Consider the following 23,029-nt stretch of genomic DNA (forward strand, 5'->3'; position numbering starts at 1 on the left):
AACACCTAGCATATGACTTGGTATTATGCGTTTGCTCAGCTGTTTTCATAAAAGGTAATTTTCTCAGCTGCTCCTGACAAGGCTCCTTTGGATACAAGACATTTATCTTTCCAGTGTATGTACAGAAATTCAGTTTCTAAACAGCTACATAAAAAAATAATGAACCAGTCACTGGTGTCAGAGCTCCTCAAAATTTAAGTGCTGCTTTCCCAGATCAACCTTTGGCATCTGCCAGAAGAAGCAGCAACAGGAATCTGGTGTGAAAACAATGTTTCTGTTTTCCAGTCCAGCTGCATCAGCCCACCCGGATCTCGAGTGTCACTGCTCACACCTCAAGCTGAGCTGTCGCCAGAGGATAGCAGCGCTCATCTTCTGAAATGATGACGGCCTGGGTGGGAAACACACTTTTCCTACATGAGGTCTGGTTATTGCTTCCCCTGTTCAAACTAAGGGGGTCCCAACACAGTCACTCTGTGAGACAGCATCATTATAAACACCTTAGAGACAGATCCCTGAGGCATGTGCCAGGCACAATGTGCAAGTCCAAAGCCTGATGTTACAGTTTTGGGATGCAAACAGGAGAGTTGAGAGACTGTCACTGCTTTTCATTATAATTCTACTGTCTTTAAAACTTTAGCCCTGAAAATTCAGTCCAGGCTAGAGATTGGCAGGCAGAAAATCCTTGCCCACAGCAAGAAAGGATGGAGTGCTAAATCTAAAACCACAGAAACCACAGAGGCAGGAGCTGAGCCTGGGTGGCAGGTGTGTGTGTGTGTACACCTGTGTGTGCATTGGAGAGGGGAAGGATGCAGAGGGTCTGACAGAAGAGAAAACCTGGAAGAACAATCCCAAGCCAGCACAAATCTAGAACATCCAGAAGCGTGTACTTCCTGACCACACGACAATCTGCGTATTCTGGATTAAAGCTATCTGTGAAACAGTTTGTTTCTTCAAAAGGCACAAAGGGGAAATCTCGCTCTTCTAGCTCAAACATACAGAGCTATCTGGCACAGGAATAAGCAAGATGGACATGCACCTGGGCTCCTGAAATCCCCCTGACAGTCCCACAGGGGAAAATGGACAGCACTGCACTGACTACAGCACTTACCATTTTAGTCTATACAGTACCTTAGAGGTATTCACAGATTTAAAGCAAGCCTGATACAATGGCAGAACACACTGAACGAGGGGTTCAGATCTCAAACTCATCCCCTTTGGGGCTTGTCTGAAGTTCTGGTTTTTCAAGCTTTTCTTGGCATGGACGGTTTTCCAGTAGGAGGCTGAGGAAAGACTGCTGGCAACATGCCTGTCTCTCCCTGCTTCTACATGTGCCAGGGAAGGACTGCATGACACTGGAGAGTAACTAAATCACACAGAAATCGACCCAAATACAATCGATGAAGTGGGTGCCTGTGACTCCCCTCCTTACTCACTTTCCAAGCTTTATTTTAGAGCTTATGCACTGCTGCCATTTGGCAGATTTCATTCCCACCACTGCTGCTTTCTACACGCTCTCATTTGATCTGGATAATCAAGTTATCAATGAATGAAATAAAAGCCTCCACCTTACACTGAGAGAGCACTACAGGTTTAGGCTAGAGCTCTTCCTCCAGCAGCCAGAAATCTACACCTTTTCCAAATTCCTTTCAGTTACAGAAATGTTCTCAGCATCAGTGTGAAAACAATGCAATCAGGACACCTTTTTTTTAACGGGGGCGGGGAGAGGGAAGATAAGAACCGAGTCTTGCAACACAGGATGGGTGGGGAAGCTTTTCTTCCTACTACTGGTCTTAGTAAAATCTCATTCTGTTTACTCCCCAGCTTAAACCTGACGTCTTATTACATTTCACTAAACAATCCCACATTATAATAAAGCAGTCAGTTTCCTGCCATGATTGATAGACTCTTTGCAATTATTTAAGGTGAAGGCACATAATTACATACACCTGGATTAGGCTGATCAAATCCCTGTTAGAGTCTATCAATATACACATAATAAGATGGTGTGACAGTGATGTAAACTAATTTAAATGCAGAAAGTTTAATTAAGACTTAATAAAATTACGAACAGAAAAAAGAAGGTTTTGCACAGTCTCACCAAAGGGAATTGCTCAGCAAAGCCACCGTATAAACACAAACCTGTTTTGCCTCATCAGCTCTGCAACACTGGTTCTTGCACCACCTATTTATATACTCTTATTTACAGTTCTACTGCCAAGACTTTCCCCCAGCTCAAAAACTTGGAAGCAAAAGCAAATGCTGCGGAGCCATGTGTATAACAAAGTCCATCATGAGCGAGCCCAGGTAGTCAGAGAAGGATGTCTCAGAACCTCCTCTACAACGCTCAGGAAACAACTATTGATCAGTGCCACAGCTCAACACAGTACGGTACAAGCGACCTCCTTTTAAAGCACTTACCAAGGCCAAAACATCACCTCCCCCTATGCAACACTAGTCACATCCACCCCTCTCATTTAGTCCTGTACAGCCTCCTTTTCCACTCGGGTGGTTTTTAAAGCAATCTGCTACACTCACAGCGCTCTCAAGAGTCACCAGTGATACAGGACACTGCATTAACCCCAGTAAACTTAATGCAAGACTCAGCTTCACTCCCTGCTGCATTTTTCATGGGGTAGTCATACTCGTTCACTGCCTTAGTTGTCCTTTTCCTGCAACTCATAAGGACACGGTTGCAACTGATTTCCTAATGGTAACAAAAATACACTGAATGCTCGGTATGGCATAGCAGCCCTTGCTGTAAGCCCATGCATGCAGAGCCAGGGAGATCTGGGTGTGGATGCCAGAAGTCCAGTTGTCTACACATACTCCCTTTCCCCCTTCACTCAGTGATAATGACTCGTTCCGCATAGGCACATTATCGTCATTTCCAGCCTAGAAGCATATGCTGTTTCTGTGCCAGGCCTTTTCCAAGACAGTGATCCAACTAGAAGGGTGCAGGAGCAACACCGTGCCACTGCAGACCTTCTCTCCACCATCAAGGATGCCTGTGCTTTGTTATTAAAAAGTAGGATAGCAGAGCTTGCACAGAGCAATTCGCTTCTCCCCAACACACTTATTTTTCCCTGCTAAGATTTCCTGGTATGCTCCCTGCCAAATTAAATCAATTTGAGTATCTTGTTAAAGAAAAGAAACATTGCAGATTTTGATCTATTTTTGTTAGTCTGCCAGTTGAGTCTGCTGCTCTGATCTGGTTTACTTGAGGATTCCTTAGCTGCTATGCTCAGCCACTTCTCTCTGGAGGCCCTACAGTGTTTCAAGAATATTAGAAAGTTCTGAATAAGATACAGGATCCTCACCATAGCCTTATCCAAAAAGGCTGCAAAAATTCTGCACTAGTCCATTTCACAAACATGAACATTTCCTGCAGAATTAGGTTTTGTCAGCTGGGGGAAGGGGAAGAGGGAAACAAGGAAAAATCTGAGAAGTGTGCTAGAAAGGATTACAGTGCTATCTCCTGGAAAATATATTAAAACTCAATAGCGTATTAAAACTGATGAAAAAAATTAAGCCCTCCTGTGTTCAATCACATCGCTCCACAGCTTTTGGCCAACCTCTCCACGTTAGAGACAAATCACTGTTAGATAACCTTTTCTGAACAAGTCTATCACTTATTCCAGTTCATGTTCTGTTTCCTTTGGCAGCACAGCTATTTAAGTCATCCTTCTAATCCAGAGCCTCTGGTAATTTTTCTTTTCTGTTCTAGGGCAATTCTTCAAAGCATCATAAAGGCAAATTTAATAAGCACCTCAATTTGTATTGCTTTCTATTTATAATACTGCAAGCACCTGCTGCTGCTGAGATCTAAGCACATATCTATCTTACTCTGCACAGACTGATTCAGATTAATCTTAATAGTTTCATATTTTAAAGCAATTTCAAGAAGAATTGCTCCAAGCTGCTGGGATCAGTTGTAGCGTTTTTTTGTCATTTGGGTGTGTTGCATTTTTGTTAGGTTTGGGGTTTGTTGTTTTGGTTTTTTTCCCCTCAGTGTTTTGTTTGGATTTTTTTTGTTCGTACTGTGGTACAGTTAGTTCTCCCCACCCCCATATTTTTATTAAGATACTGCTGACCAGCTCTTAAAAATACAACTCATTTTGCTTCCTTGTTTAAATCAGCCTCATTTGATATGTGCATTTTTTATATATATATAATTTTACTAGAGTATTCAGTAGATCCCTTTTGTCAGTTCAACAGCAGGCACTCAACAATCAAACCAAGTTGCTCCTGGAACCCCAACCGTGGGAGTCAAGTCAGCACTGGGGCTCATGGACGGTTTTGGGAGCTGTGTATTTGCAGGGAATGGGTGTTTAAAGGTTCCTGCCATTATCCAGTACACGTAGAGTTTGAATCACGTATTGTCTGACCTTCTCTCAAAATAGGGATATATTAGTTTTTAATCTTATCCAAGTGCTTGCAAACACCAAGTGACAGCTAAGGCTACACAGTACAGAAGTTAAGTCCTACGCCTGACCTTTCAAGAGGGGCTGAGGAATCATGTCCTTAGGCACCTCTTCAGAGTCTGTCTTCCACAGCTTACAGACAGAATATTAATGGCTGCACCCTGGGCTGTGGACATCCTGGTATCTACAACATCAACACCGACCACTCTTGCTGTTATTTCATTTGACAAGATGACAGATAGGAAGTTTAAGGCAGTGGGGGGAAAGGAAGAAAGACGTTACAATGCAGCGCAAGTAGGTGAGCAAGATAATGAAGCCCAGGCAGAAAGTGCAGGAGAGCCCCCTCAGTGCACAGAATAAAAAAGAAACAAAATGAAAACAAAGATAAACCAGCACACAGAAGAAAAGCTGCACTGAAGTAAAGTAAGGACTGAAGTAAGTGGATGGAAGAGTCCATCCATCCATCCGAGAAGACAGGCATCAGTGATGGGTCTCACCCCTGCACTGTGTGTTTTTGCTTTTAGTGGCTGACAGCTGAGGTTGGTACTTCTCATCCATCTCCTGCCCACGTATTTAGGTGTGATGGAGCAGCCTCCACAACCAGTCAGGAGACGTCATGGAAGACTTCACAGGATACTATGCAGACAATTTAATCTCAAGAGTGACTCTCATTCCCATAAACTCCTACTCCAGAGGGGCTGTGCTATTTGACACCCTGCAGTATATAACACAGGCTTTGAAAGGATTTATATGGGATTTTAAGCATTCCCATTAAAAACACACCTCCTTCTCAACAAAAGAGAGTCTGATTGCTGGTTTTACTCACCCCAATCATGGCAAGATTACTGTGAACTTCATGATAAAAGCATGCTCGTGAATGTGTAAAACAAAGTTCCCCAAACTGTTTTTAACTGCATTTGTTGGAAAATTAAATAGAAAGGCTCAGAGACAGGAAACATGATTGTAAGATAATCAGCACTATGCTCTCCTCTTACTTAGCTTAAAAAAAAAAAAAAAAAAAAAAAAGCCAATGTAGACATTATCTTGGGAATCCATGGATTTTTAAATTTTCTTTTAACATGAGAAGATGACGATACAGATTTCCTCAGAAAATAAATGAGGCACAGGGAGACCTTGCATGTCATTTTATAAAGAGGAGGTGCCATGTATCCTTCAGCTTCTGGCTGTGGAATCCAAATTACTGTCCCAAAACATCTGTAACCTTCATGTGTTCTCATCTTCTTTCACAATTACTTCTTATTATGTGAGGAGGTCTTGAACTTTTGCAACAGCTATACTGAGTAAATCAGCTATAAACAGACATGCTATTGATACTCCAAGCCAACAGCTAATCATGATTTCTAGTCTTTCAAGCGAATAGGACAACTTAAAATGGCAAACATTGCTCTATCTACTCATCCATAAATTAGGAGTGACAATTGCGGATTATTACTCATTCACTCAGAGCGTTTGTTTGGCCCTGAGAGAACTGGCTTTATTCCAAAGGCTAGCAAACATTGGTTAATATACATGTAAATGTTTTATTTCTCTTGGAGTAGGCAATTTAACAAAATGAAATACCGAATTAAAGATGACCTCAGTTCTTCTGCTGATGCCTGTCTCGGATGCAGTGCTGCTGGAAGCCTTTGCAAGCTTTTTCACACCAAGTCAACAGGGAAAAAGACACCTTTTCTTTTCAAAGTGAGACAATTTCACTGTGGAAACATGAAAGCTTTTATATAAATATTAATCACCACATTTGTCCTGGAGTTAAGTGCATGGAGACTGGCTTATATAAGGTTGCAGTACTGACTTGAAAATAGTGAGCGAGATGTACTGAAATGGTTCTGCAAATACTGCTCGAAATAAGCTGTTCCTCTATACAAGAACTGTGGTGCAAGAAGTAGAGTAGCAACCCCAATACTTAATCTGAGGGTACTGTAAAATAACACTTCACTCCCTGAGAGTAAAGAAGGGGAAATTCATCCTTTGAATTTCTGGTGTTAAGTGTAGAGAAAAGGAAGATGCTAATTTCCTCCAAAACTGCAACTGATTTGAACTGGGAAGAAGAGATGAGACTAATAAAAAGAATGGAGGTTCAACACAGAGGGGGAAATAAACTAAATACCTGAGCAGAAAACCAGGGAGTGGTTTGACAGAGCCTCTTACTACCCAGACCAAAAAACCATAAATATTCTAAATAATACCACGGGTACTGTACCCATACTCCTGAGCATGGGTCTCCAAAACTCAAGAGGATCAACAAGCACATTCTGTGCACTTTGAGGAGAGGAGAATATACATCACCTCCAGCAGGACTCTGAGAACCATCTTTTTTCCTAAAAAGGGCTGGAGGCATCAGATCTGCTTACTCCTCCTATGACACAGGCCATCAGCCATTGCTTACCCCTCTTTCCCACAGAGAAGTGAGATTTCTTTTTACAAATTAAACGAGATTTGAAACTAGAACTACAACTACAAAGCAGATTTCTAAGAAGGGGAAGAGAGAAGCATAGCCTCTTATCTACTGTGCTGTACCATAAGTATCACTTCACTCTCCTTGAGGGCACACTGAAGTTTCTATCAGCTGAGGATACTAAAAACAGTTCAAAATTGTTTATAAACCTAAACAGAAATGACACAGTATTAATATATTTCACAACAGCAAGTATAGAATGAAACACAAAATAAGGTACAAAGCACGGCTGAGATCACAGTAACTTGATGGAACCCACAAGCAAAGATCAATTAATCCCCAACTATCAAGACAGCTGCAGTCTAAATTCACCTCCTCTGAGTGAAAGGAATAGAAGATGAACAAAGTCTGGTGGGAAGCAACTACCAACAGATGACAACTTCAAAAGATTCAGAACTATATTTATGTGGCAAGAGCTGATGAAAAGTTCAGTTCCCACTTGGCAACTCATCTTGATTGCTACTGCAGTGCTCCACAGGTTTCAGCCAGGTCTCTCCACGGACATGAACACCCATGGATACGGAAGGAACACCAGATCTGTATTTTCTGGAGATAAATACATCAAAAACTGCAGACATTAGAACTGCTCTTCTTCTGCATTTTAACAGGAAAACAATTTAGACTTTACAGGCTACAACAATAACTAAAGCTACTTTTGAAATATTTTCCATTATTTCTTCCTCAAATTATCTATTTCTTTTTCTTCTCACCAGCAGAAAACTACTGCTGGAGCAAGCACACTAACTAGTACTTGACATTGCTTTGAAACTTGAACCTCATGCTGCACTCTTCCATGCTGCTTTCACACAAAGCACCCTCTCCCCGCTCTCCTGCGCTACCGCTTACACGGCACCTGGAGATCTCACATGGAAACCTGCTGGAACAAAGGGCAACACAACAGAACACGGCAGTGCCGGCCTCAGCTCTGAAGAGGATTTTAAAATTTATGGCAAGGTCTCACTTGGCTGCTCGGTGCTCTGCGTGGCTGAAATGAGTACACAAGCCAGGCGGAACTGCAAGAGAGGCGCCTCTATAAAAGGCGACAGCGCTATTACCAGATAAGCCACCAGTTAGACAGCGCTGATTACCACACCGGACAGAGATTTTAACTCACCTAGAGAGCAGACAGCTAATCGGATTTCTTAATGGGCTTCTCTCAGTTTCACTGGGGCTGGTGCATGCTGCATACAGGATTTGGAAGGAGATTTTTCTCCCTGAATAGCACATACTGCTTCACTACAGCGTTCTGTTACCATCTTGGCTTACGCTTATATAAAATACCAGATGGAAGTTACGTGAACAGTCATTAAGAGGTTAATCATTAAATTCAAGCCATGCCAGCGTAGCAACAAAGCTGACCTCTTGAATAAATCGAGCATGGATACAGGTTACATTGATTTTCCTAAAGAGGTTTCATTACTTAACTCTAGATTTGTGATTTCTTTCGAGAGTAAGAAGTTAAGAGCTAATCCAAATTTACTATTTATTTCCTACCAAAGAGAAACCAGCCCAATGCAGATAATATGATAGATCTCCCTCCCTTTCATTGTTCACTCCCCTCTGAGAGAACTTCAGCTTCACAGGACTTCAAACCTCAGGGAGGAGGGGAGGAACCCACTAAGAAAACAAACTCAAAAACCTTTTAAAAAACCCAGTTCATTTGTATTCTATGAGCTTTTCCTCCAGCACTGAAAACCCAATGTGCATTTTCTCCCAACCAGTTTTATCCCTGTATTGTTCTTAATCCTAGAAAGGATGGGTTTTTAGCACCCAAGTGAAAAACTAACTTGATGAAGGGATGGGGACTGCTTGGAACCCAGAGTCAGTAAAAAGGCACGAGGTAAACATATGTATAAGGATAAACTGCAGGATATAGATAATACTACACGATACCGAGCCTATAATTTCTCCTTTCTAACTCTGCTCTTCCAGTTTTTATTTTTAAACAGGTATCAGAATCAACCAGGTGACTATCACAAGATATATCATTAAATTGAAGAGTTTCCTCTTCACCCCCTTCAAGTATGATAAAGACCATCCATAAAAACAAAGTCATCTGAGTTCCCCATTTCCCACATGTTAAAATGCTTACTCAACCACGGCAGTTATGTCTGTGACAAATGGCGTGTGTTACAGACTTGGGGTTTCTTAACTTTCTGAAATTACTGTTTCGACTTACTCACATCTTTGGGAATGCAAAACTTACTTACATCTAAGAAAAAGATCTAAGAAAAAGCAAGGAAGAGACAAAGTTATTCAGAAAAGTAAAAACACGCAAAACCTCCACAACACACATTTTTTACAAGGGGCAATTTCTTACTCCCGTTTTGAGAGCCTTGCCTCTTTCATACTTAAACAAAGTTTTCCCAAAGCAGGCATCACTGATTGCCTTCATTTGGAACTTTTATGTAAACAATGCTGAAGTAAGAAGTGGAAAACCAAAAAAGGATATTAATTCATGGGATACTGGAACCTTGTATGTATCTCTTCCAAGAGAGGAATAATGAAAAAAAATTTGGACATGATAAATAACAGTAGGCAAGAATGTGGAACTTGAAAGGCTTTTTGCTTAAGGTCCCTCATGTCTTAAGAATTTATTAAAAGATTTTGTTAGAGCACCTGAATTTCAGTGAATTGCTTCTGAGATGGCTCCTGTTGCAGCAGCTTCTGCTGGAATATTTCACTCTGGCTGTCAGCCAAATCTTTGCTATGCTGATGCCAAATAAACGATACCCAATTTCAACGACAGATGCTGTTGTGTTGACACATAATTGATACGTTTATATTCAGGGCTCCCTGGAATTCTGAAACACTTTATTCACAAGAAATATAACTGACAGCAGAAAGCAAAGGGACTTGCACGTAGCTGGTGCCACTGCACTGCTGGTATTGTGAGACTGGAAGGAAGAGACTGCCAACTGTCCAGGGTGGTCAGGAACAGTGGAGACCAAAAGTTTTCCAGGGCGAAGGAAAATATGGAGAGATACGGCCCAGCAGTAAAGGTTAACCTGCTCAGCCAGAAACCTACATGCCCAGAGAAACAGGAAATCTGAAAGCTTTCAACACAAGACACATATCCTTTTCCTGCAGAGTTTCTAACTGTGTAGGAGATGGAAGTCAGAGAAACAGCACAGCATTGAATAACAAACATGTCCATAATCTCCTTTTCACTTTGACTTCCTTGGTTTCCTAAGCAGGAAACATTAGCAACCGTTAAAAATATATTTACCAAATGTATGTTCCAAAGAAAACGTTCTATCCCTTGATCTTTACATGCTCACTCTCCTGCAGACAGTTTGTAATAAACATTCAAAAATAGCATTTATTTTGGAAAGCAACTATATCTCTCCTCAAGCTAAACACACCTTTGCATCATCCACTGTCATTCTTAAAGGAAAAAAAAAGACTTTTTTTTATATTGTGGTTGATATTACAATATATGCCTACAACCTTAGGTATTTTTTTGTTTTGGTAAGAGACTCTCATATTATTTTCACACAATGAATAAAAACATGGATGGAAACACTCAGCAAAAGGTTTGTACCCACTCATTTCACAAGAAAAAAAAAAAATTAAAAAAAAAAATTGGCATAAAGGAGCAAATAAATGCCACGTGGCAAAGTTTTCAGTCATTTATCCAAGTAGTATCTGCTGTTCAGCAAACATGCAATGTGATTTACTCTACAATGATGCCTCTTTTTAATTAAAATAACCTTAAGTTTAAGAATACTTTTGAATTGCACTATATGGGGATTAGCAAATACATTTGAAGATTGCAGATGAACTAACTGAATACATATTTTGTTGACTGTTTCTTAAATGGTATTTTAGAACACTGATCACAGCCCAGAAAACTTCTGCAGTGTGAGACACTTCTGCTGCTTGTGAGGCGTTATCCAGGTCTCAAATATTGTCTGTACTTCTCTACCGGTACCACAGGAAAGATTTCTTCCTCCAGCCCACTCTTCTCTTTCCACTGTATGAAAAAGGGACTGACGTTAATTCTTCAGACTTTGCACACTGCAGCTCTTTCCTTTAATTCGTCCTCTCCTGTGCTTCTAAGGGTTGCTAAGGGCAAAGCTGTCACAAGACCTCTCTTCACACTGAATTTCTCCTTCAGGAGTACCCAGGACAGAGAATACAGATAAAATTTTACAAGGGAAAAATGCATTTATCATCAAAGTTCCTATCTCTCAAGCCCCCAGATTTTCCAGTTAGTTCAGCAACACAGAATATATAAAACATCCAGGTTTATATCCTTGCAAAAGCACAAAGTGCTTGAAAAAGGTCAAGGAAGTGCATTAAGCAGAAAAGCTTTAGGGGTCAGGGGTTCTTTTTTCACTGTTCTGTGAGGCATTTGGAAAAAAAAACCAACCCAAAACATTTTTTTGGCTGAAATATATCCAGAAGTTAAAAGTTTAGCAGCGATTGCACAGGTAACTTCTTCCCAAAACACCTCAAAACAACCAACTAAAAAACCAAACAAACAAACCCAACACAGAACCAAAAACTGAAAAAGCCCACCCCAAAGAAATCACATCCCTCCCTAAACCACATAGAAATTTTGTCAGTCACAAAGCTGGGACTAACTTGCCACTGGCATTTGGGCATTTCAGGAACGTATACAGAGAATTATAAAATGGTTTGGGTTGCAAGGGATCTTAAAGATCACCTTGTCCCAAAGAGAACATGGAAAAACCAGCAAAACCAGCTGTCAACAGCTTTGATTTACCAGAACCAGACATGGAGTATGACAGGGTGCTACACCACGGGCAGACCCAATCCTCCTCACTCCTGTTCAGAGGGGATCAGATGCAAAGCAGCTCCAGAAGCCAAGCCTAAGCCAAAGAAGACCACTCTCTCAGCACTGCATTTTACACTGAGCACAGCACCGAAATAACAAAGCTCAGAGGTTTACACAGAAGATCCTGCTCCTGTCTAATTACTTGGAAGGGTGTGCAGAAAAGTGTGGACTGCAAGGCACTGTATAGCTACACTGTGTGTGCACAAACCAACTTAAATATTTCTACTTGTTACTGAATTTACTCCAAATATTTATTCCTACAGCTCTTTTAGAGTGTTTGAAAACTCCCCCTGCTCCTCCCTTAAGCACATACTAAAGTCAATAACTTTCTTTTGAAAAAGAAAAATACAACATCACATTCAATAGCAATAACCCATCTGTTACTAACAAAGGCAAGAATTTAAAAAGTCAAATGGATTCTCACTCCTACTGTAGACTTCTGCATTTCGTTTTGTTTGGACACAGAACAGAAAGGTTTCACTTTCTCTCAACTCAGGAAAGCAGTGCTACAGCTGGAAGACATGGGAAAAAAACAATAAAATGATTGTACACAAATATTACTGTTTCTCTTCCTCGATTTATAATGCAATTTAAAAAAAAAAGCAAAAGAGTGTTTGATGGAAATTACTGTACAATGAGTTTAACATGGTAAGTAAATTATCAACAGAAAGAACTAAGTCATCTTCAACTTTCACAAGGGTAAAAGACATAGCAATAGTTCAAGCAATCAGATTTCAGATCAAATCTTACTTTCACAGACACCATTTCCTGTACTCATAAGTATTTCTCTTACAACTGTGGGAAAGACTTAAACAATGGAGGGAAACCGTTTGCTCTGCAGACTGAAATAATAATTCAGCAGCAAGAACCAACATCAATACTTTTGAGTAATGGTATCAAACCCTAACATTAAGGCAAGAAGTTGGCATGCAGCCTCTTCCTCTATGCTAAAGTACTTCATCACAAGTAACTCTAAGACTCCAAGCCTTCAAAATTACTTCACAGGTCATAACAGCATAAATACAAGCCTCTCCTGTAATTGTTATGAATTCAGAAAACTTAAGTTTTCCTGATGCTGTGCAGCATTAACACATAAACCTCTCAAGCCACTTCAGACACATTTTCCTGCAGTTTTTGTCCTAAACTATGCTAGCGTTTTAACTGTATGTTTTTCCATTCAAAGTAGGCTGTGAAGGTTGAGTTGATGGCCAGATGCAGCACAGTTAAGTGCACAGGTTTCTAAGCAGACTTAAATTTGCAAAGACAACTAACCACAGATGAACTTCCTGAGCCTTTTTGCGGCACGACTGCAGGCTCAGAGACATATTTTATACTGGCACCAGTAAGTCTAATAAAAGGCTCTGGGATCTCATCTCTTACTTGTATCATGACAGCCATGTACCTAATCTATGTCTGAGAGTGCACTTTTATAAGTAAAAACTCCATCCTGCAGCTTCCTTCTTTCTGTTGGTTCTTCTAGCATGGTGTCAAAGTCAAGTAAAGGATCTATCCCTGATGCAATCATGCTACTGACATATACCAGTAAGCAGCCATGCTAAAAACAAACATTTGAGAGGCAAAGCACTACAGTGAGTTTTAGTAACAAATTTATATAACACACCTCCCCCTCCAGACCTGACACTAAGCACGGTACCATGGTCAGAGAGCACCTTTCCAAATACAAGCAAAGCCAAGGTGTCAAAGCAAACTGACATTGGGTGAAAAAGCAGTGAGATCAATTTATAAACCAAAAGGGGTCTGAGAAGGGATATACACCCTGTGGTCCACTACATCCAAACCTGATTATCCATACCTCTAGCATGATACAAAGCCTAAAATCAACATGACCTGAACACAAGGGTTTTATGCTTAGCAACTAATAAGGCTTGAGAAGCCTTATTAGAGACCCTTCGCAAATGAGCCTATCTGGAGTCAGATGGTACTTTGAGTGTTAAAGCCTACCCAGCCACCTCCTCTCATTTAACATTTTTCCCCAAGTTTACCATCAAGCAAACACAGCTCTTCAACTCTTTAACTGTAGTGCATCTTTATTCGTAATTTTTTAAGACCAGTCTATGGAGGAAAAAAAAAACAACAAACCCACCCCAAAAAAATCACAGCAGTACCGAGGCAGAACACAGTCACAATCAAAATGGACTGGGTTTGTTACTGCCAGAGTCTAAGGGGTGCCCATGTGCCCATGTAAGTAAACATAAGGCCACATCATTCTGCACTCCCCCTCACCACATCAGCTCATTTCAGCCTGAAAAAGTCATTTGTGCCTGCAGCAGGGCAGGCCACATTTCTACTCTTCATGTGACAAAGACACAGACACATTGGTTTAGGCAGAAACAGCTTTTGCAGTGATGCTGCTCTTTATTTTCCACTCTTTCTATGAAATACAGAGACAATTTCTGAGCAAAGTCTTTCGGGAAAGAGCTTTACTCAAAATCACTAGTCCTCTGTCTAGCACAATAAGAGCAGAGAATGCAAATTAGTTTCAATAAAAGCAGCTGGCAATCAATAAGAAAGGGCTGGTCTCCAAGAGTAAAACTGGTTCCTCTAAGGATAAGAGTTAAAAGGAGAAAAATGCAAGAAGATGAATAAAGAAAGAATAAATGTAAACAACATAGGATGTGCACAGGAGAAAAATCTAACAATGCAATTTAAAAAAAAAAAAAAAAAAAATCAGAAAAACTGTCAAAGAACAACTGGGGGTAAACAGGAAAGAAAAATACCAGTGCAAATAAAAGGACCATGAGAAAAAGTCTAATGGAAAACATGTGCAATCCAAACAAGATAAAATAAAAATCATGAAAGGCATCAGAAAAGAGGTTAGCTGGCACTAAGACTTAGGGCACCAGTCACAAGTTCATATTCTAGCCTGGTTTACAGGCTTTGGTAAGTCCAATAATGAGTTTCAGCATTCCTGCTTCCACACATCAGGCCACTTCACAAAACCTTGTAAACCTGTCTCCTCTGACCCTCTGCCATAACACAGAAAGTCAATATCCACCTGAGCAGATCAGAACCCACCCACTCTGCATGCAGTCACAGACTCCTCTGCTATGTCTCTTTACCTTCAGGTCCACAGGCACCTGCAGAGGACTGGGAAAAGCCCAGCATTATTGTTGCTACCTATTTAAATGAAAAAAACCCCAAAAAATCCAAACACATAAGATTGAATTTCACTGAATTTCCATGCTGTTTGGTCTCATTTTATAAGTCAGTTAGAAACTGCATTATGGTCACAGAAGCAGCTCTTACAGACAGGGGAAATACAAGTGTGGCACTGCTAGAGACCTCCACTCAAGAGAAACGTAACAATCAAGTGCATACCGCAAAAGTCAGTGTGGCAAATCATCTTCCATCTGCAGATCCAGCTCCAGTTTCTGGTTTTATCAACATCTCCCACTGAACCTTGGTTAACGTGGAAGTAAGGTCCCTGTCTTGCAAATGCCTTTATACAGCATATGGGCAAACAGGAAGGCAGGTAGGTACTCAGCACAGCTAAGCTTTTTAAGCTCAGCAGCTTTTTATCCCCAAAGAATCTCACCACAAAACTAAACACTGTAACTCCTCTGGCCTCAAGAATGCAGCACCCATCAATGAAGTAGTTAGTTAAACAGCGCAGGTGATCGCAAAAAATCGCAAAAAATGGTGTTTCCTACACTCACCGGAAACTGCAGCGAAAAGTTCATTGCATGGCACACTGTTTCATTTACATTAAGTTTTGACCAGCATCCTGATGGACTAGAAAGAGAACCCCTCTGACAAGTCGCTCATATACTTAAAATTATGCTTGTACTTTCAGAACTTCAGTGCAGGGTAATTAGATTGGGGCATGCCCTACATTTTGAAAAATTCTACAAGATTTCTAATGACAACAGTGATCAGAAACTTCTAGATACATAGATACCCAAAAGCTCACACTTTTAAGAAAGTGGGAAGTGACAAATTTCTTTGCATCTTAAATGGGTGTACAATACAAAAGAAAGAAAGAAAGAAAGAAAGAAAGAAAGAAAGAAAGAAAGAAAGAAAGAAAGAAAGAAAGAAAGAAAGAAAGAAAGAAAGAAAGAAAGAAAGAAAGAAAGAAAGAAAGAAAGAAAGAAAGAAAGGAAAGAAAAGAAAGAAACAAACAAACAAACCCCCATCCTGAAACTAAACTACTGACAGAGCAAAAAGACAACAGAGAGAATTTTATCACAGGTTCTCATCCCCTCAAGATACACATGTGCTCAAAGGGCTCATAAATATCTCATCTCTGGCTGCTTCCCCCCTTCAATATACAAAGCCTGATTCTTTTATTACCTACAGAAATTATTTTATGGCTTTTCTTAGCAAGTAAAAATATCTCTCTCAAAAAAAAACCCAAACAAGCAACCAGAAGAGGAAAAAAAAAAAAAAAAAACCCACCAAAAAAAACAGCTGGGGAGGTAGTCTGGACCATTGCAGGATTTTACATCTACAACTTCATGGCCTGTAGCTACCGATAAAACAATTACAGCATTTTTACAGCACATTTCCCTAAGGTGGTGAGCAGTTAAGACCTTTATATATTGAAAAAGATGCCCTTCCATATTTGCATGGCCTGTCAGCCGCAAACAGGATTAAGAGCTCAACAGATCCTCACACAGGCCACATCTGCTAACATAACTCTTTCCCATAATGAGCAGAAAGGAAGGTAACTTCTCACCTGTACGCAGGACTTACTGGGAAGCTCTTACTGATATAATTAAAAAAAAAAAATTAAAACCAACAAAAAACTCAAACAAACCAAAAAAGAAGCAACCCAAAATGGCATCATGGACACCGCAGGATCTTTCCCCCTCTAAAAAACAATGTCACCTTGTTACAGAACTTGTAGGCTTACAGCCCTGCCACTGCTCCAGTGGCCCTGTACAACCATCAGCCTTGGGGATCTCCAGAGAAGACAACAGGCAAGATCTCTTTGCAGGACGGTTTCTCCAAGCATGACAGCATTTCCATAATGAATCAAAACCTGGAGAAAGCTATATTGGCATGCAACGCAAATTGCTGCTGCATGTCATGGACATCAATCCACCCAGGGACACTTCTTGCAGTGCATGATGGAGAGATTAGTATGGAGACACAGATCATTTTATTCTGAGGCACCTGGACCTGAATGAGACGGCAGATCCATTCTCAAAGGGCTCAGATGGCTTTGGGAGCAGCTGAAGCACATCTGTAGCAGTGAAAGCAAAGCCCAGCCCAATTCAGCAGAAAGAATTCGTGGTTAGTTCCCTCAAACCACAATAGCACTGCAAAAGATCAGTGCATCTCTCTGAGCACAGTCCCCATGACAGCAGCGCTGCCTGCTGAATCTGGACCCATCTCCTGTGACTTCATGGAGGAGTTCATTCAACTTCTCCTCACCACTGCTTCTCGGTGGAACACTACTACTGGGACAAGCCTTGTCAGTCTTCAAAGTAACAAGGAAAGGAGAAAGATGATGGAGAAGGAAAATTTGTGAAAACGAATAAGGAAACTGCATTACATTACGCATTGCCATCATCAAAGATATCTACCATCCAATAAGATAGGTTGTATCACCTACTCAGTACATGTATCTTTTATTTATATATATATATACATGCAAAAGCATTTCTTTATTTAATGCATAGAAAAACATTATTAGATTTTAAGAAAATATTGAAATGATTTTGCTAGCATACAGATCTAGCAGTGACCAGTGAGTACACAGTCCACTCTCGTGCTGCTACTGCACCCACACTCCCCTCCCAACAAGCAGCAATGAGCCAGTGATCAGCTAGGGAGCATTACTGAGGGTTGTCACCTCACACAGAGCCAGTTCCACCCTGTGCTCTAGGGCAGCCACAAAGCTCAGATGGTGTTCCACAGACAAGAGGTGTGGACATGCAATCAATACTGAGCATTTGATGTCTCACACAAACCTGTCCCATCAGACTGGAAACACAAATCACATCCCAAAAAGGTGTAATGTGTGCTCAGGCCTCCCTAGGAGAGCTTTCCAGGGTCCACCCTGGCAGCATCTGAAGTTGTCCAGCTCTGCAAATCACTTGTCTTTATCACTGTAAGTCTGCCAGTGCTGTCCATGCTCTTCTGTGCTGCCCTGCATTTGTGACCAACAGCACTGCCAAAACCCTCTTGAAAAGCAGAACGAAGACCTATGCAAGTCCGGGCTGGAAAATGCACTAAAGAAACAGGGAGTTCCTAGCTCTCCCAAAATATCGGGCAGTATTTGACAGCTTCACCTAAAATTCCTGATGGTACATGTCCTTCTTATGTTTCCCATAAAGCATCAGGGAAACCAGTAGCTAAAATTGCTGTGCAAGGAGCAATTCATTTATCTGACAAAAATCAGTGAAATCAACAAATGTTGAGAACAGTTTTCTTCTTAGCTTCATCTTAGGAAGTCTTTTTATTATAAATAGGCCACTAAAAGGCAATTAAGAGAGAGTGGGAGAGCAAAAAGTTATTAAAAAAATGCACCAACAAGAAACCCATTTCACTTTTTTTCAACAGGGCATCGGGGAATTCCTGTAAGACTTCTAGTTCATTTCAAGGAGGAAATTCTGAACGAAGCTAAAAATAACTGACAATCAAATTTTCAAAATTGAGAGAAAGATGGAAGTCCCCAGAGGTTCGACCCAGGGTGACACCACCCCACAGACGGCTAAAAATGTCATCCAAATTTCAGGCAGGACAGGGACCACGGAACATAAATCACTCTGACAAGAGAACATTTAAAACAGAAAATAAGAGAGAGGGTTGTACTATAATGGGTTCAGAAGCACAGCGGAAAAGAAAAATTTTAAGGTAACCAGCAATAAGGAAAACCACAAAACTACGCACCGAACTCATGACAGCTCATCACAGGGACAAAACACGCAGCAATAGAGGCACGGTGCTTTAAAAAAGAGACGAACCCCACGTTTTTACATTCAGAAAAGATTGTTTTCTTTCTTCCTTGGGTCACCTTTAATGCTTTCCTGACATTTTATTTTTCCATCACGCTGCTTAAACACAGGTCTCGGTCGTTTCCCGGCACTGTACTCGCGACTGGGAACCAAAATTAGGTAGATAAAAAAAAAAAAAAAAAAAAAAAAAAAAAAAAAAGGCAACAACACACAGACCCAGAAAGTCTTCTGCGAGTCTTCGGAGCAGTTATTTTCCTCGCTAGCCTCTCAGCGGAGCTTCCCGGGGGCTGCCACCCAGCCCCGGCAGGGCGGCCCGGCGGCGGCTCCCTCCCGCCGATCCCGGCCGGCTCCCGGCTCCCCGCCCGCCCTCCGCCTTCCCAAACTTTCCGGGCTCATCGGCGGCGCCCCGGCCGCGGGACGGAGCGCTCGGAGCCCAAGTCCGCAGGAAGTCGTCCCGCCCGGGAGCCGATCCCGCCGCCCCGCGGCTCCCCCGGGACACGGCGGACTCGTCCCGCGCCCCGACACGGCGCTCCCCGCCGCCCCCCTCCCAGCGCCTCCCGCTCCTGCCGGCCTCCCCCGGGACAGCGGCCGGGAGCGGGGCCGCCGCGCGCCCTTACTCGGAGCCGCGTTCTCCCGAGGGACGGGGAGGGCCGGGCAGCGGCGGGAGAGGAGCGAGGTCCGCAGCGCCGGCCGCCGGCAACTTCCCCGCTCCGCCGCCGCACGTGGAGCCGAGGAGCGGGCTGCGCTCCCCGCCCGCCGCTCGCCGCCGAGGACGTGGCAGCTCCGGCCCTCCCCCCGGCCCTCCCCGGCCGCGCCGGAGGCTCCTCCCGGCCCCGCTCTGCGGAACGCGGGGCGCCCTCTGCCGCCCGCCCGGGCACCGCCGGGCCCGGCCGCGCCCGGCCCCGCCGCCCCGGGGAGCCCGGCGCCGGCCCGGGACCCGCCCGGAGCGTGCCCCGCGGGCCGGGCCCGGGGCTGAGGGCAGCGCGCCCCGCGCCCTCGGGTGTCGGCCCGCTGGCGTGCGGGGCGGGCGCGCTGGACGGGGGAGAGAGGTTTGTAAAGGAGAACGCCAGAATAGGTGGGATGAGGACAGCGATTCTTTTTTTTTTTTTTTTTTTTTTTTTTTTGCGTCTGTTGAGTTGATCAAACTCCACGATAAGGGGCCGAAGATAAAAATGGAGGGCAGGCTCCACGTCCTCCGGGAACGGGGGCTGTCTGGGCAGAGCGGCGGGACTGGGCGTGCTGAGGAGCCCTGTCACACGCAGCCGGAGCTGCTGCTGTTACCTCTGCTCCGGCGACACCCCAAAACACCTGCGGCTGCTGCCCAGCTCCCGTGGCTCAAGCTGACTGCCACAGAAACACTCTGCTTGCTTACTGCGGAGAAGAGACCTCTCACCGCGTTCCTAAACAGACAGGAGCTGTAACTGGTGGAAAATAGAAAATCTCAGATATCCATTTGTCTTTTCTTCTCGTCACGATAACACATTTTGAAAATAAAAGACGTTTCTTGGGCTTGCAGAGGTTGCAGCGCACCTGACACGCAGCTTTCTGTTGAAAAGGCTGAAAAGGCTAGTTGGGAGGAACCTTGCCCTTCTTCCAGGTTAATAACAGCTGCAAAACTCTTTCCAAACCTAGTGGTTGCATCTTTTTCCTCCTGCCTTTCTTAAAGTGTTTCCTGCGAGAGTGTTCATGACAGGCACCTTAGTGTAACCTTAATAAACCTTCTAATTGAGTGGTCTTAGAGTGTTGTGTTGTTACCTCCTGTTGCTCTTCTTTCTGCTGAAAACATCCATTTCTCAGAGTGCCGGGCAGAGTTTTAATCTCGAGGTGCACTGCCAATTTGAGGTTAGGTTCTGACTTTGAAGTCGTAAAGAAGTGCTGTTGCTGATGTTCAAATAATGCTGAACCGCTCAGGGCTAAAGCAGAGAAGAAATAAAATTGTGCTTTTCTAAAACATCTCTCGCACTGTGGTTATCTCAAAGGGCTTTATTAAGTAATATCAAGTAAAGAGGCACCTTTAAGCATAGCAGTGATTCCATGCACAAACATACCTTTGAACGGGGAAAAATTTGGCATTAGAGTTATCTACTCATTTAGTAGGGCTATTATGTATGCTCAATGATCACTTGCAGTGCCATGAGATATATCCAATAATGGTCACCGCTTAAAACCATTAAGGAAAGACAAATTATGTGTGTATATTAAATTCCTCCTTGGGCTGACTCTAAGTTAAAAAATGCAGCCAAGTCGATTTAACGTTGAAGTGAAATCTTTGCTACATATTCCAGGAAAGCTGTTAAACTTACAAAGTACATAATTTGGTGGTTATTAAGTTACATAATTATGCTCAAGTACTCCAACAACAAACTATAGTGGAACTTTAAAAGTTTGAGCAGTAGATCTGTCTAATGCTGGCTGGCACACAATTGCTACTGTGATCACTCCGGCACCAGCAATGCCCAGCAACAGGATGTTGCCATTTAAGAAACACAGATTCCTCCTGTCTAAGCTTTAAACAGAAGACAATGCGTGGGCCATATAGGTTTTCCAACCTGCATCTGTCCAAAACAGATATGATTAAGTGCATTTTTCTTTAGCTATTGATTTATTCACCTGGCTTCCTCACATATCGGATATATCTATGTCTCTTGTCCAAGAAAAATAGGGCTCTTTGGAGTATTGATTGCAGCAGTGGAGTCTGCAGTACAGCTCAGTGAAAGATTTGATTCACATTTTAAGACATTGCACTGCTCTACGTAGTAGGTAATAGTAGGTAATAAACCCACATGTCCTTTGGATGTAGGTGTAAAAATCTGCTGCCAGGATTATAATCTTTATTATTTATTCTTAATGTAGGGAAAAAAAAAAAAATCTTTTCAGGTTGAGCTATCAGTGTACAGTAATCTCCCCCTAAACCTGTTCAGAATTTATAGATTTGTTTTATGCAGTACTGTAAAAGCATGGAAAATGCCATTGCCAAATTCTTTATGTTGTCCCTTTATTGTATCCTACTTCTGTGACAGTAGCAGCTTAGTCTTTTAATAAATATATATGGGTTTACTATGTGCATGTATGGAGAGAACAAGGAAAAAAAAATCACACATAAAGTGCAACTGAAGTGCAGAAACTGTGGTATTCATTACAAGCTCTAATACAAAATATAATCAAAATGGGTTCACATACGTATACACTTACAAGGCTCTTTCCCTTGAATATTATTTCATCCTCTGGGAACTTAGAGTGGCAAAAACTTACAGATTATTATATCCTTCCCACCTGGCAAAATATTTTGTGACAAAAAGAAACAGGTGTTCCTTCCCAAGACTCTTTTTTTTTGTGATTTTCACAGTCTCTGGCAGCTTTGGACTTTTTCTCCAACAAGTGGCAGAACCACAGCACAGCTACTTTCCACCTCTGTGCAGTTGCACCCTTGGGTTTTGCTGGTGTCTTTGCCTTCCAAGAACTCCTTTGCCTTTCTTTTGATTTCTCTTTGGTTCCACACTTTCTTCAAATTTACTCTGGGTTCTTGTTTTCCTTATTTTCTGTTCTTCTTCTTCCACTAAATCTCATCATCATAGTCTTACTCTCATAAGATTCAACATGGAAATATCACACTTACCTCCAACACTCAGACTAGATGATCTGTCAAGCTTTGTGTGGGACAGAGGTGCCATGGAAGTGCCTATTTATCTTTTTCTGACTATGAAAAGTACATAGGAAGATTTAGATCAGATTTAGACATTTGAAGTGGGGTGAGATGAATTTCATTTTATGATACTTCCCTGTTGCCAGTGAAGTCAAAGACAAACTGAGTCATTTCAGTACTGAAAGATAAGAAATTTTTATGTCCTGGTAACAGTGGTACCTGAGGTGATGGATAATGAATGCTTTCTTTTCTAACTCAGCAGCTACCTCAGAACACAAGTGACCATCAGTTATTATTAGAATGTAGTTTGGTAGTCTTGGACAAATGAGAAATCCACATGGCTTTTAGTCTGTGTTTTCAGTGATTGCTTCATGATAGATGTCACTTGCTGAACTGTCGCAGAGACTATAATGCTCCTTCTCCTCTGGAGAAGAGCTCTTTGGAGCTCAGTCTGTGTTAGCACAAGTATATCAAAAAGGTGCTTTAAGGAGCACAGCAGCTCAGGACTGGAAGTAAATATGTATGGAACAAGATCCTAAGAACAGAGGGTTTAACTAAAGTTAAAGCTCAACATTTTCACACTAAGAATGAGATTAAAAACACGAAAACAAATAAAAAGGGAAAGTAATATACATCCTGAAAAATTGTCAATAACAATAATGTCTGAATTGAGGCAGGATGCTTTCCTGATTTGGGCCCAGAAATTATGATGACCTCTCTATATATGGAAAGCCAAAGTAAATGATCAATCACAGTGATTTC

The 23,029-nt window shown here is 42.1% G+C and overlaps 1 protein-coding gene across 2 annotated transcripts in view; it reads right to left on the reverse strand.

Annotated features, from left to right (window-relative positions):
* Positions 1–19,359, reverse strand: part of SMCO4 (single-pass membrane protein with coiled-coil domains 4) — a 28,737-nt gene extending 9,378 nt beyond the window's left edge. Inside the window, exon 1 of one of the 2 annotated variants that reach the window (XM_040055791.1) lies at positions 19,242–19,359. Coding sequence is in view for 1 of the 2 variants with exons in the window: in XM_040055790.2 (XP_039911724.1) it covers positions 18,560–18,568 (9 nt within the window). In the remaining variant the exon portion in view is untranslated. Of the gene's footprint in view, positions 1–18,559; positions 18,630–19,241 lie in introns of those variants that run through there. The other variant, XM_040055790.2, reaches the window with a different exon arrangement.
* Between the last annotated feature and the right edge of the window lie 3,670 nt (positions 19,360–23,029).

This window comes from Hirundo rustica, chromosome 2, assembly GCF_015227805.2.
Source record: "Hirundo rustica isolate bHirRus1 chromosome 2, bHirRus1.pri.v3, whole genome shotgun sequence".
Taxonomy (NCBI): Eukaryota; Metazoa; Chordata; class Aves; order Passeriformes; family Hirundinidae; genus Hirundo; species Hirundo rustica.